The 15341-nt window shown below is 36.9% G+C and overlaps 1 protein-coding gene across 4 annotated transcripts in view; it reads left to right on the forward strand.

Moving 5' to 3' along the window:
• Nucleotides 1-15341, forward strand: part of POLA1 (DNA polymerase alpha 1, catalytic subunit) — a 199875-nt gene that overhangs the window by 20695 nt on the left and 163839 nt on the right. For all 4 annotated transcript variants that reach the window (XM_084492938.1, XM_084492935.1, XM_084492937.1 and 1 more), the window contains exons 15-26: nt 1217-1374; nt 2628-2712; nt 3864-3925; nt 4653-4742; nt 6360-6476; nt 7379-7554; nt 8004-8133; nt 8474-8593; nt 9705-9801; nt 10303-10427; nt 12198-12347; nt 12579-12701. In XM_084492938.1, coding sequence (XP_084349064.1) covers nt 1217-1374; nt 2628-2712; nt 3864-3925; nt 4653-4742; nt 6360-6476; nt 7379-7554; nt 8004-8133; nt 8474-8593; nt 9705-9801; nt 10303-10427; nt 12198-12347; nt 12579-12701 — 1433 coding nt within the window. The remainder of the gene's footprint in view (nt 1-1216; nt 1375-2627; nt 2713-3863; nt 3926-4652; nt 4743-6359; nt 6477-7378; nt 7555-8003; nt 8134-8473; nt 8594-9704; nt 9802-10302; nt 10428-12197; nt 12348-12578; nt 12702-15341) is intronic.

Consider the following 15341-nt stretch of genomic DNA (forward strand, 5'->3'; position numbering starts at 1 on the left):
AGCAATATAGTGAGATAGCTAAAAGTTACTTTCCTAGAAATGTACTCCTTTTTCTTCTCTTAGTAATTTAGATTTTCAGGAAAAAACAAACAAACATCTTTTTAAGCGCAAGCCACTGATGGCTTTTTTTCTTGCACTAAAGAAAGTTTGTGGTGTGGAGCCTTTGTATTTGAAATCCTTTTTGCCTCTTGATTGTGGCATGTACTACTTACAGGTGGTTATGCTGCCTTACTTTGGTTTGGTTGGAGATAATCGTTGGGCGTGTGCTGTGTATTCCCAGGAACATGGGGATGTGTTAATCATACTGGACAAAATCTTTGAGGCACTTCAAATACAGTATTGACAGTATTGAATACTGATAGGATAATTTTCCTTTTCAACACTTAGCTCGTACAAAGCTGGCACCAGTAAAAATTTTGGGCTGCAATAGGCAAATTGTACCTCTTCATACCTTAGAGATTTAGAATAAGCATGTCTCCAACCATTCGATGAGTCTCCTATGGCTTCTCCAAAGAGTGTCATCAGTAATCATAACGAAGCTGCCTGTGCAGTTTGAGTGTCAGTGTTGGGTTTCCAGAAAGGTGTCAAATAGTTTTGCAGGGAGTAAGATAACCATGTCTACCAACAGCTGTCTTCAAAAGGTTAATCCCTCAGAAATGTGGCCTCTGCTTCCTTGTAACAGCCTATACAGAGTTACCTCATCAGCATCTTTTGTGAATGAGCATTTGTTTATTTCTTAAAGCAAGTAAGGAATGACAGGCCAAAATAATCAAATGATAATGGGTGTTTCAATAATCAAATGATAATGGACATGTCTTTTTTTCATCTACCCATTTATGTTTTCTGATTTTTTTTTTTTTTGGTTGCCACATCTAAATGTGTCTGCCTAAACTTCAGAAATGTAACTGATGTGTGAATTGAGAATTTAGTAGACTTGGGGCATCTCGGCTGTTAAAAGGAGAGACAGAAAATCTTGGCCTAGATACAAATATTCCCTCGCTTTTTTTTGGTGTTAAAGAGCCTCTGATGTGACTAGGCTTCTGACTGGTGAGTGAGGGCTTTGGGAGTCCCCAAAATTTTGGCAGGATTAATCTGGATCTTGGACTATTCCACAAAAGCAAAACATAGAAGGAACACAGTCTTTATGATGGTACTGCTAGAGAAGTCTTACCTGGGATTCCCAGAAGAATGAAGGTGGTTCGTGTTGTTTCCTTAGAGCCCTCCAATCAGTCAGTCAGCTGGTGTAAGATAGAGGCAGTGGCCTTGAAGCCTGCTTTGGTGAACGTGGTTAAAGATACTCTTCCTCCTCCTCCGCTTGTGGTCATGTCTCTCAGCATAAAGACCACCCAGAACCCTCAAACTCACCAGAACGTGGTAAGTAATTGCTCTTGATTTTGGTTTGGTGTTGTTTTGTTCTTTGTACTACACTAATTTTTTTTCAAAAGGCTTGGAAGAACTTCATCTTATAAACCATGTCTGAATATATATGCTACTGAATAACCTTCCTGTGCTGCAAGCACTTCAAAGAAACATTTACTAGAGGTTGCTGGTATAGATCAAACTCTGTGGGTTCAGTGGAGCAGTTTGGTCATCATTTATTGAGACAGTAGATCCTATGTATTTTTAAAGCCTTCTATTTTGTCTGTTATGCATAATAATTATGAGTAAGACTGTCCCAGAACAGCTGTTAATGGATTTAAAAAAAAAAAAAGTGTTACATGTTCTAGGTAAAACTACTTTTTTCAAAGTAGAATGAGAACCTGCTAGTACCTATTACTCTGCTGTGAGGCTCTTTCCTTTTCTTGGGAAGTAGGAAAGATAACGGTGGCCATCCTCAATTGCAGACTGCAGGCCACAAAGCATTTATCTGTTTTGTAATATAGGTCTCTCTAACTTAGGAAGAGCTTTTATAGGATAGTTGTCTCCAAGTTATTGAGTGGGAAAAAAAAAATAAAGCTCACAATTTTTTTCAATCAGAATTAGCCTTCTTGGTCGAATTAAAGCCAACCTAATGGGATGTAAACCAGATACCAGTAGAACTCTGCTTACCAAGATTTTCTAAAGCTTGTTTAATTTGTTTTCTCTTGCGTTTTCTTAACCAGTGTATGGGCAGTCAGGACTTCTGCCAGCAAAACAAGCAGAAGGCTCAGTAGAGTAATAGCTTCTGAACACTGAAACTTCTTGGCTACTTCTTGGGTTTTTGGAAGTCTTCACTGCTTGCTCAGGGGCAGCCCTTCCTAGGGGAAGGCTTCTGCATGTCTTACCCCTCCCACATCTCCCCTGTGCTTTGTAGGTGATCCTTTAAATTATGGGGTTTGTTCAGACTCAAGAAAATTTTATAAAAGCAGTTTTCCAAAATGAATGACTTCTCATGTCAAAGTTCTGAGATAATCTTTAGGAATAAGTTACGTGAGATCAATTGATAACCTTCTGTTTAGCTTCTTATATTTGGAGTTTGTGTTATAAAGGATTTTTTTTTTTTGTGGAAGTAAGAGAAAGCAGGCAAGGAAACTTTTTTTTTTTTTTTTTTTTTTTTTTTTAAAAAAAAGTGTCAGGGTGGAGAAGAAATGTATGTTGATAACAGATCATGTGTATTTTGACGTGTATTTTGTACTTCCTTGGTCTAGATTGTGGCCATTGCAGCTCTGATCCATCAGAAATTTCCTTTGGATAAAGCCCCACCTCAGCCTCCTTTTCAGACACATTTCTGTGGTATGTACTCGGAACAGGTTATGTGTAGAAAACATCTTCTTTCAGAGTGGGGTGGGATTTTTCTTTTTATTTTTTTAGACTTCACTTGGTCACTCCAGCAATAGTGTAACTCCAGCAATAAAGTAACTTGTTATTTTTGTTATTAAAAGTGACTAACTTTTCACTCTCTTTTCTCCTTATTTACTGGATACTGACTTTTTGTTGAAAACTTGATTGCACATCTTAGTTTGAGGTGATGTGAAGTAACCTTGCTCTGTATGGTTCCTAGTTTTTGTTAGTTTCACTTCATCATGTGTTTTTTTGGGTGATGTTTTTCAGATTAGTTCTTCTCAATAGAACTGTATTTAAACTTGACATATTTATTTTCCTAAACAAGCTTTTTTTTTTTTTATTTTATTTTATTTATTTTTTTTTTTTTACTGCAATCTTTTGCAGTATGGTAGCTAAATTTTGAGATTTGGACCCTAGCAGGAGGATAATAAAGAATTTTGAATGCCCGTGAGAGGAAATACTTAAACTGTGAAGAACAGTTTAATCTCCATTGATAATTCTAGTCAGAATATTAGATTATTTTAATACTTTTTTTTGATTACTCTTATCTTAAAGGGTCTACCCAGAATTCAGAAGTGATTTAATAGTCTTCAGACAAAACTGGCATGTTAGGTTAGTAGATCTTGCAAAGAGAGAATCTAGGTGAGATGTTTCTGGGTTTGCATCTCATCAGTTACTGTCTCAGAGCAGTTTTTTAAAAGAAGCTGTAAACTTCTGACCTCTAGATTTGTAGTAGGCACCTTGCAGTACCTCACAGTTGGTTCTTTTTGTGGCTTTTCTTTGCTGATCTTTTAATTAATCATTTAATTTATATAATTTAATTAATCATACCAGCCAGATCAGTGACAGGTGAGGAGATGCATAAGGCTTTTTACATATGATCTTCATTAAAAGACTAATTGTCATCTGGTAGACATGACTTTTTTAATAGAAAGATCTTGTGCTTTAAACAACATAAACATTAAAGGCAAGTATTCACATAAGAATAGCTTTTTAGGGTTAGAGGTCAGTTTCCCTTAGCTCCCTTCATTGTGGATGGATTCTTACAGAGAATACAATTAAGAACATGTATGTAAAAACAAATATGATTTCTCTTGCAGTTGTGTCCAAACCAAATGATTGCATTTTTCCTTATGACTTCAAGGAAGCTATTAAAAAGAAGGTAATTTCATTTTGTTAGCCCTCTGACTGTAGTACTTCAAAATATGAACATCATGTTGCTTTGGGTGAGTCATGTAAGAGAAATATGCAAAGGAATGGCACAATTATTTCATTAGTTCTCACTCTGCAAACCTAAATCCCGGTATTTATTGTATTGCTTCTATAAACAGAGGTGTATGCTTTATGCAGTTCAGCACTGCTGCTAGTAGTGCTTATAAGATAGATGGGGTGTTAGACAAAAGAGTTTGAAACGTTTTGCAAAGAGGATAAAATTAATTTTCATTATACATCAGTATGTACTTCTAATAAGCCAGGAAAATTTTTCTTCTTCCCTTGGATAGTGAAGTCTGTCAAAACTTACCCTTTCTAAAGGGCAATGGGAGGGTTGACAGAATAATAGAATAACCTGTTTTTGTTTTTCCTCTGTTTCTGTATGATCTTAAGCCCACAAGTGAAGGATGTACATGGAGCATTTTCCTGGTGTGCTTGATTCTTAGGAGGCTCTTAAAATATCACTAGACACCTGCGTACAAAAGCAAAATGGAAAAAAGCCTCTGAGAAAAGCTTTCTATGTCTATGTGAATGAGAACAAAAAGCCTTGAATTACAGAAGGAAAGGGAGAACTCTGTGGTGCTTTATTATTGTCTCGTAACTAGTAGGGGAGAGGAGATGTTTCCATTTTAAACTTATTGGGTCATTGAAATCAGGTGCTCTCTTGCTCCTTTTAGAATGCTAAAATAGAAATAGCTGCAACAGAGAGAACACTGCTGGGATTTTTCCTTGCGAAGATTCACAAAATTGACCCAGATGTTGTTGTGGTGAGTAGTTCTGAGACTTTGAGAGTTAAATTAAAGCAGATTGTCAGTTGGTCAGCTTTGTTCTTTTTCCTTTGTCCCCTTTTATTTTTTTTTGTCCTTTCTCTAATGTTTATCTCAGACTGCCTCATGAATTGAATTTGCTTATAAGACAGCAGGTATACTTTGGTACAAAGGTGATGCAGAATTTCCCCTGCCAGCGTTTTATACATCCTTTTATTTCCCATAATATCTGAAATAGGCAGTTTTTCCATGGTATTTGAAATAAGTATTTTTTTTCTTAACTCAGGAAGACACAAACAACAAAAACCCTTGTGATGTCCCAGAAGAATGGGAGCTCTTTGTATACGGAGTCTTTTTCAGTTTAGATGCTCGTATAATTTTGTATCACCATTTAGATTGTGTTTATACTATAAATCAAAATGATGACCTTTACAAATGCATGGGCTCTAAGCAAAGCTTTGTGATGAGCATTCTTTTGTTTTCTACTGTATTGGCAGCTGAGAATTTATTATAATTACTCATTTTCTTTTTTTGTTAAGTTTAATTAGCATACAATCCTGAATTTAATGAAGTTTTGAAGACGAATTGAAGTAATCTGAGGCTGTTTATATACAACTTCATATTCTTATGGAGGTGTATACAAATAATTGGAACAGGTGTTGAGAATAGGATGAAATGAGCAGTCAGATTCCTGATGTGATCCCACCTCACTGTGCCTGGTATCCGAGCCTACAAGCCTAGCTTCTTGGTGGCTATGGTAGGAATCAGTGCACTGCAGCCAGTTTTTTAAATTTGGGATGCCAGTAGTGGGGATGTGAGAGCTCTGATCCTAGGAACAGCAGAGCTGTGTTGGTGTGATTTAATTTGCACCTGGAGTAATTAGTGCCATTGAAGTAAATGATAGTACAGGTAGAGGACCACTCTATTACAGCTGTAGAGCTCGTGATGATTTTAAGCAGCTTCTTCTGTAGAACCGTATTGTACCACACAGATGGGTCTGAAATGGTGAACCTGGTTCCTGGTGCCTGACTGGTCCATGTAGGCTCTTGTTCATCAGGGTAGCATTTGGCTTGCAGCTGTGGTCACGAGCCAGTGTCATCGATGTCCTTAGCACTGTTTAAACTTGAAAAATATTGCTGGAGTACTCTGCTATGTAAACGTTGAGCGACATGTCTGCCTGTCTGGATTTAACAGCAGTGCCTAACCATAGTGTTAAAGGAAATAAAGTTCCATCATTTTGATGTCAATATGGAGACGTTCATGGATGGAGAGGAAGGGAGTTGCTCGTAGCTAACCTTACATGCTGTATAAAGAATGTAGTCTTTTTCTAGAAGGCTTTTAAATCTTAACCTCTGTTATGGAAGCATAAAGCTGAATGGTGAGTGTTATGAGCCAGTTACAGAGCTGTTTTTGCTCTTCTGCTGAACAGCATTGTTAGTGTTGAGACTAATGAGTACTGTTGATGAACATTCTCTTAGAAAGTGCTTTCCATGAGGGAGATAATGCCATCAATTAGATGAAAAAATCACAAAGGGCAAAGGAATACCGACTGTGTGAAAGTAAGTCTTTCAATTTGCATTTGTCGTAACCTTTTTTTGTTATTTTTTCTGCTGCAAGGGTCATAATATTTATGGATTTGATCTGGAAGTGCTGCTTCAAAGAATTAATGTGTGCAAAGTCCCTCACTGGTCCAAGATAGGTCGACTGAGGAGGTCCAATATGCCAAAGCTTGGGGTAATAAGATTGCTCAAGTCTTTTAAGACCCTTTATGTTGCATATGATTAAAATTGAATTAATTTTGTTGAGGAATTGTAAATGTGACACTGATGTATTTTGACTGTTGGTCATGCTAGATTTCATGTGTCCCGGATCAGAAATGATGAGTGTTTATATGACTTTTATTACAGTAATAAGCTAAACTGATTTTCAAGTTAGGCTAATTTAGTTTACAGATTTCAAGTAGATGATGGTAATGACAGATTAATTGCAATAGTCTTTACTGTAACTGTCTTTGTCTGCTATAACTGTAAAATGAGAAAATGTAATTTGGATTGATTGGTGAATCATCCCATGGAGAATGGCTAGGTTAATAATTCTGTAGTTCTTAGCATGTATTTGTTCAGAGGACAGTGTGTGAGGCTCTGCATATTGAAGTGCAAAGCCTGATTGTGCTCGTCTATTCCTGTCTTTCATAGAGGCTGAGCTGAGTAATTTATTTATTTATTTTTAACTTTTGGTTCTGCTGTTACTATAAAAACAAACAAACAAACAAAAAAACAACGAACCATCCTTGGACCAAAAATAAACAACAAAAAAAATCTATTCTCACATTCTTATTGGGACTGTTCTAATTATTAAAAGGATTAAAAAAAAATGATACAACGTTCACAACAGTGTAAGAATTAAGGATCTAACTAGTAATGAGAGTGAAGTATCTACTTCTTAACTTCTACATGCACTGAAGTACACCATGAATTCATTTAGGGTGTGATTATAAAGGCTGAATGTTTCAATGGTAGATGGCTTGACCAAGTCCTGTACGCATGTATTTTGGGTATATGTTCTCAGTTAAAAATTTGTATCTATGTTGTTGTTGTTTTTTTTTTTTTTTCCTCTACTTTTCTGATGTGGCAAAGGGTCGAGGAGGGTTTGGTGAAAGGAATGCTGCCTGTGGCCGGATGATCTGTGATGTAGAAATTTCAGCTAAAGAATTAATTCGTTGCAAGAGTTACCATTTGTCTGAACTAGTCCATCAGATTCTGAAAACGGAGAAGGTAACAATCCTACCAGAGGAAATCCTAAACATGTACAGGTATGTTGTTGACTTGTGTTTTTAATGCTTTGCTGGAAAGTCTAGGTGCCATTTTGTTTCCTGTTAAATGACTTTGTGCTTGCTTATTTCATTGGGCATGGGAACACTCACTTAACATACTGGTGCTGGAAAAATAAAATATTATCTTAACCGTATTTGATAATGTTAATTATTCATAATGGCAAGCCGCTGGCGTGTGATAGCTTATTATGTGTGATGCAAATTGATTTGTGAAAGCATTGGTTTAGATACACTAATAGGATGTGTAAACTTGTGGTTTTTTTATTTTTAATTTTTAATTAAAAGCTAATAAATAAAATTGCTGCTGAATTGAACACTAATGTCCTAAAAGTACTACGTGAGTTGTGTACCATTTACAGGCCCTATCTACTGCAGATTATGAAGGAGCCTGAATTTACTTTAACAGGCCATTCCACTTCTTTTTCCAGTGATTCTCCTCACTTAATATTCATGCTGGAAAACACCTGGACAGACGCCAAGTTCATTCTCCAGATTATGTGTGAGCTGAATGTTCTGCCACTGGCCCTGCAGATCACAAACATCTCTGGGAATGTTATGGTACATTTTTGTAACTTTCTTCCCACCTCTGTTCTCCCACACATATGGTTCTGTTTTCTTTGTTTGACTGCTAGTTTACATTTACCAGCCCTAACTCAGAATATATGATACTGTACATTTTTTTGCTGTGTGAGAGTTTGATCTAGTTAAGTAATAATGTAAAATTTCCACAAGGATGTCACATTTGAGTTTTGTCAGTTTTGTCTGCTAACGATACAACATAATAGCAATGCTAGGTGAATTTACAGTAGATGAAAGACATTTTTAATATATTTTTGCATGTCAACGTGTGTTTGCAGTGCTTTGCTATAAAATTCTTTTTTTCTTCCCCACTCTATAGTCAAGGACAATGATGGGAGGACGATCTGAGCGTAACGAGTTCTTGTTGCTTCATGCATTTTATGAAAAAGACTACATAGTGCCAGACAAACAAGTTTTCAAAAAGCCTATACCTAAGTTGGTAAGTCTAGTTTTTTCTCTTTTGGATAATTTTTATTAAAAAAAAAAAAAATAAGAATCTGTTGCATATTACTTTTCTTTGAGAACATATAAAACACACAGCCTGTTTTAGATATAACGTAACTTTACAGCTTATGGTTAATGCAAAAAAAAAATGCTTTTGCTGAGTTGACAATGGAGAAATGTTTGTTTTAAAAGGGTGCTGTATCACCTTTCTCGCATTGTATATCTATGGAAACTCAGTTACTCTTTTAGTTTTAAACTGAAATAAGCCAAGCACTTGGCTTTGTAAGGAAATATTACAGAAGATAGGCTGTGTTGCTTAATAGATGTACGCTTGTTCTACAATTAAGAAAATCCATTTTATTGATGAACCATATTTCAAGTATGATCTGTAAGGTAAATGACTTGAGAATATGGGTAAAAGATCCAAGGATGTTTAAGAAAAATCCTCTGGATAATGCCATAGTAAATATGTTTACAGAAATATCTGTGATTGCTAGTAAACAAATTCAAATTTCAGAATGCATTTCTTTCACTATTTTTTGCTTTTTAGTTTTACTTTTAAATAAGTTCAACAGCAAATTCCAAAGCAATAAATTTTGTTGATTGTATTACTAAATTTTAAATTATTTGGAATAGCATTGGACACCTGGAACCAAAGTTCTTACTGTAATTAAATAACAAAATTTTTTTTAGGTCAATAATAATGTTTGTTTAATTGATGCCTACCTATTGTACTTCCAAAAACTAAACTTTAAGTGTACAACAATACCTCTTTGTGGGTCATAAGTTGATTATTTTTTTTCTTGGTGTTGACTCTTACAGTCATCCAGAAAATACATAGCAGGTGTTCTGTTGAACGATGGCAATTCCTTAAATCTTTGTAATCTCTCATGGTCAGTTTGTTCCCATAGGAGTTGGCTTGAATGCGCGTTTTAGATGTAGAGAGCTTTAATAAGGATCATGATGAAAATGCCATGTTTTGCATGTATTTAAGAGGAGCTGTTTGCAGTGGCTCCCAATTTCATATTTGATTTGCCAAAATTAACTCCTCCAAAAGTATGGAAATGTTGGAGACTAGGTATTAATTTTTTAAATGCCAAATGTAGGTGGATGAAGATGAAGATTTCGAAGATCAGAATAAATCAAAGATAGGGAAAAAGAAAGCAGCATATGCTGGGGGCTTAGTCTTGGATCCCAAAGTCGGTAAGATGTGGCAATTTCCTTTCTTCTGTGAAGTTAGATACAGGTAGGTTATGTCAATGCAATGGGCAATCTGTGTATCTTGGGGGAGTTTGGTGTGGGTTTGTTTCATTTGGGATACAATAAAATTCCCAACATGTAATTACTAACCCTGGGGAAGCTTTTTTCTTATTTTTTGTAAGGAAATTAAGCTTTTGAGAGGGATTAGGACAGTGTATCTATATAATCTTCTAATGGACACGTAAGTTTTCTTTCAGTTTCTCCTCTATGTGGGGAAAACTGTACAAGTGTCCTATAGTAACACAGAAGCTATCTGTTCAACTCTGATGAGTTAATAGGGTTGGATCGTTCCACTTCTGACAGTTGTCTGCAATGGGTAGTGGTACATCTCAACAGCTATTCTAAGTATATACTTTATGTATTATGTCTCTTAAATGTTAACTGTGGAGCTCAAGCCCTTAGTGAGACTTAGTAATCGTGCGTTTTGTTTAAACTCTGTTTTAGGTTTTTATGACAAGTTTATTTTGCTTCTCGACTTCAACAGTTTGTACCCATCAATTATTCAGGAGTTTAACATCTGCTTTACAACAGTGCAGCGAGTGTCATCAGAAGCACAAAAAAGGGCAGAGGTTTGTGCTGTAACTTGTGACTGTCTTAAGTTTAGTGTGTTTTCTGTGAATTAGCTTTTTAAGAAATTGTTCTCTTTCACTCTGGCTTTTTTTTTTTTTTTTTTTTTTTTTTTACTTTTTTTTCCTCACACTTAGAAAAAGTGATTCTTATTTAAAGGTGCATCATTGGTAAGTGCTGTTTTAGGGTTTTGTGAGTAGTATATCTGTCATCTTCCTTTCAGTAATACCTTCTTAGAATCTTTCTAAATCTATCTTTTTCTAGTTTGGTACCTCTTGAAACAAGATTTTTAGTCAGGTTCCATTGGTCCTTTTCAGTCCCACGTCCTCCTAGCAATTTCTGAGACCCTTGGCCAATTTTTTTGAAGTAGAGTCGCCATAAAATTCATGTAAACATACCTGAATGGAGGAGACACAAGCCTCATGCTTGGGGAAGGAGTGCAGTAAAACTCAGCCTTTGTTAGATAGCAGGGGAACTGTGTGTGTGTCTGTCAAGGAGCGCTCCTGAGACTGTCAGCAGCAGGTGAGACTGTCAGCTTTGCTGAAATCACACTGTTTAACAAAGCACTGAAGTGTATTAAAGGCAACTGAAAAACCACCTGAAGGTGTTGTTCCATGTCCTGTTTCCTTAGCAGCTGTTTCCTTAGGCCTGGCCATGGCTCTGTGTTCTTCCCTCAGCTGTGCTGGCACAGTTGGTGGTGGAGCTGTGCTGTAAACTGAAGCAGTGAGCTGGGCAGGGCTAAAGGTTAAACTTGAGGCTTTTATTTTTAACTGGGATCAGCTCACTAGTTGGAATTAGTGCGTTGTCCATAAGTAGTTGTGAGACATAGTCTTATAACAACTGAAATGTCAGTACCACAGCAGAAACGAGGAGAAAAGTATGTGGAGCTCTTTCATTAAGTTTCACCAAACTTCCTGTGGATTTATCCTTCTTTCTTAAGTGTGCTTCAAAACAGCTTTTTTTGATTTCTGTTGTTTTGATTTCTGTTATGGCATGATATTTAGTCAAATTTTAGTGTCGTTTCTTGTTACCTTTCTTTCTAGGCTGCTATACTAGACTACCAACCTCATAGTCTCTCTATTACTTTTTGTGTATTTCTCTCTCTTCCATTATACTTGAAATATATTTTCAATTTTTAATGACCAATTGCTTCTTCAGTTACATTAAGAGGAAGAATGTGTACTTTCTGTCAGGTTGTTATGCTGTACTGCCGTTGCTTGGGGTAGGGTTTTCAGTCTGTTATTGTCAATTTCTCTTTTGCCAATTACCTTGTTCAAAGGATCAGTTCCACAGATTGTGTGCTCCATTTTACAGTTCAGAATACCAAAAATACTTATAAGAGAATTAAAAAAAAAATAAAAGCACACAATCCTTTCCCTGCTGAAATAATGCAACTTTTTTTTTGTTTTTGTACGTATCTCTTTCACACACTTATGTGTCTATTTTTATATTTACATGTATGTATTTATACACATACTAAAATAAGTAAATAAAAATCTCCCTGCTACTGGTCCATGTCTCTGGGTATCTTCCAGACAGAACAGCTTTGTTCCTGTCCCCCAGCAGGGACCAAGTGAAATACCACACAAAAAAACCCCTCTCACACTTGTTGTCCTAAGCTGCACTTCGAGTGCTCTTGCAGGAGTAGATATAAGCTGTTTTGTTTGTGTGTGTGTGTGTGTCCATTCCTCCTCCCCAAGCTTTTCACTTCACACATTAAAACCGAACCCTCAAGAAAAAAAATATGATAAGCAGCAGTGATCATTTGACAGGCTGAAGAAGATGAAGAGATTCCAGAGCTTCCGGACCCATCTCTGGAAATGGGAATTCTGCCGAAGGAAATCAGGAAACTGGTGGAGAGAAGGCGCCAAGTTAAGCAGTTAATGAAGCAGCCAGACTTAAATCCTGACCTTTATTTACAGGTGTGTTTTATGGAACTCCTTTGATTTTTTTCCTCCCACTCCCCTTAAGTGCACTGATCAGCCTTGCAGAATAGGGATGATTAGTAGTGAGCAGTGATTGTAATGTGCTTTACTTGGAGCCCATCATTGCTGCAGACTATATAAAAAGCTGTGAATGTAATTGTGAAGATTGAGTTCTGTTCTCTGTTGGCTATGGTTGTATCATTTTTTGCTGGTTGTGTTTCTTTTCAGTATGATATCAGACAGAAAGCTTTGAAACTCACTGCTAACAGTATGTATGGCTGCCTGGGATTTTCCTACAGCAGATTCTATGCCAAGCCTTTGGCTGCTTTGGTGACCCATAAAGGGAGAGAGGTAAGTCATTAAACAGGTTGTGAACACATGTACATAAAAGTGAATTTGAGCTACCTAGTTTTCATTGAATTAAAAAGTGGTCTTTACTTGTTTTCAAACCTGATTTTGGTTCCATAACTGTAGTGTTTATCTTTCTTGTACTGCAGAAGAAAAAAAATAATCTGGTGTCTGGAAAAGAATCAGATAAATGTCTCAAACTATGACAAGCTGAAACTCTAGCTTCAGCTAGAGGCGTATTTTGAATTAAACTTCTTTAGTTTCAACAGACTGGCTTATGGTGACAAAAAAAAATCAGGTCTGCTTTTGTGTTTTCCATGGATTTCTAGTTCTGCTTTGATGGTTCAGTCTTGATTTAGTGGTACATGCCAGCTTGGATGAGCTTGTCTTTGGCCAATCTGTCCTGTGCCCTGGTATGTTGAGTTTCCTGAAAATGTGAATTTAGTGACAGGACTAACTAGTCCCTTGGTGCCAGTGGATTGTGGATTCTGTATTAGGGCCTTATTTTCAAAAACTGGCCCTTCCTTAGGGTGAAGCTTCACATTAGCCTCAAGAGGTCAGATTTTTTTAAGAGACTCTTAACTTCATAGGCAAAACTACTCTTCCTATTGGTTAGGATGGCAGCTGAATGCAGACCCCATCAGTTGGGGATAAAATAGTCATTTCAGATCCAAAGCATACCACTCATATACGGTGTCTTAAACCACATTTTTTTCATGGTGCTGCTTGAGAGTTCTTTATAAAAGAGAATACCAAGCAGTGATCTGCAGAGGTCCAGGGAATGAATGTGACAGTGTTTGGTCAACCTGTTAGTTCGTTTAGTTTCTTCCAGGAGGGAACTGGATGGGTTGATATCGGGGTTCAGAGGCATGTACTCCTTGCTGGAGGTCCCTTTACAACTTCCAGCTAACATGCATGAGTGTTTTGCTTCTGATAGCACATGTTTATTTTTCAAAGATGTCCCATCTGAGCAGTTCTCTAGAGGCAACCCCACATCTGCTGACCTCCTGGGATTTATGTAACCAGTATGCTTACCCTTATACACGTGTTTAACTAGGAAATAATTTCCAGTTTTGATAACAGTAAATGAGTTACGTATCATGTGAATTCTGATGTTGGCACTTCCTGTAAGGAAATAGTGGTGTGTATGTTGTGGTTTTTTAAGATTCTGATGCATTTGTCTACAAAGTTGGCATGAGAAGCAGCTGAATGTCACGTAGTTTTTATTTTCTAGCAATGTTTTACAAGTCGTGCATTTTACTTTTTTTTTTAATGATCTCCATTAGTCATGTTGAGCACCTGTCACAAACTAGGCATTGTATAGATACCAGAGCTTCTGGCTTCTGTGATTAAAAGGAAAAAATCCTGTGTAGTTTCACATACGGTTTGTTCTCAGTTGTCTATGACTTACCGGTTATGAGATACTAGAGCATCAAATTGTGGTGTTCTGCATTATAGAATTGTACAAACACAGAATGGGTTGGGTTGGCAGGGACCTTAAAGCCTGCCTGGTTCCAACCCCCTGCCATGGGCAGGGACACCTCCCGCTAGACCGGGTTGCTCAAAACCCCATCCAACCTCGGTGTTCCAAAGTAACGGTGAAATGGGTTACTGGGTGGTGGGGAAATCTTGGAGTAGTTGGTAGGGAATGCTTTGAGACGCTTTTTTTCACATATTTGATGTTTGGTTAAGAAGGATTTCATACCTCTAAAATTCTGTTGGCGCTAGACCTGAGCTTGCTTTCTGCGTTCTTTGCGCACGTTTGCACATACGGTTGTGTTGCTCTGAGTTTGAGGAAGGACTTGATACTTTGACGCGCTCTTGCCTGAAAATGTGTTGTCTTCAGCACAGTTCTAAAAGTATGTCTGTGACACAAGGCTGCCGGGAGCACAGCGCAGAGCTGCTGTGGACGTTGGCAGGAGCCAGGCTTCACCTGACAGCACTAGTGCTGGGATCAGTGGAGTACTAATGTTGTGGTAGGTCTCTTGTGGTACAGCACCTCCTGTAGGGCTGAAGTTTTAATTTTAAGTTCTTTTTTAGTGGTCTTTGAAGTAGGTTAGTACTCGTTATTCTGGATGCTGTGGAGATAACAAACTTTTGAAAACTTGAGAATTCTCAGAGTGATCTGTAGTTTTGTACTTCTGTGTAAGTATGATAAGTTTTGTACTTCTGTGTAAGTATGATAGATTCTGCTGAAATACATTGTATATGCTCTGTTATGGAAACTGGCGTTTTTATGTAGGTAGTCTGTAAATGGATACAGCTTTATAAGTTCTTTATTTCTTGACTAGTGCTTCTCTGCCATAAAAGATGACACGAGATGACCCCTTAGCATTCTGGTTTATTTTTATTAGTTGGAATAGTTAATCTACAAAAATGTTCCTCTAACTTTATTTTAGTTTTTCCATTCACAGGTTTCCTCTTACCAGTAAATGCTAATATAGAATAGGTGAATGTTAAGTATCAGGGGATTTGGCTCTTCCATATGAAAAGGTAAATTAAAAAATAACTACTGAAGAAAAAATGTTAGTGTTCTAAACTTTAGTGGCCGCTTATGATGATCAATAATCAGTAGCTCTTTTATTCTTTTATTTTTTATTTTTTTATTTTTTATTTTTTATTTTTTGTTGAGGATCTGGAAAA

Source organism: Aythya ferina (genome assembly GCF_964211825.1).
Source record: "Aythya ferina genome assembly, chromosome: 1".
NCBI lineage: Eukaryota > Metazoa > Chordata > Aves > Anseriformes > Anatidae > Aythya > Aythya ferina.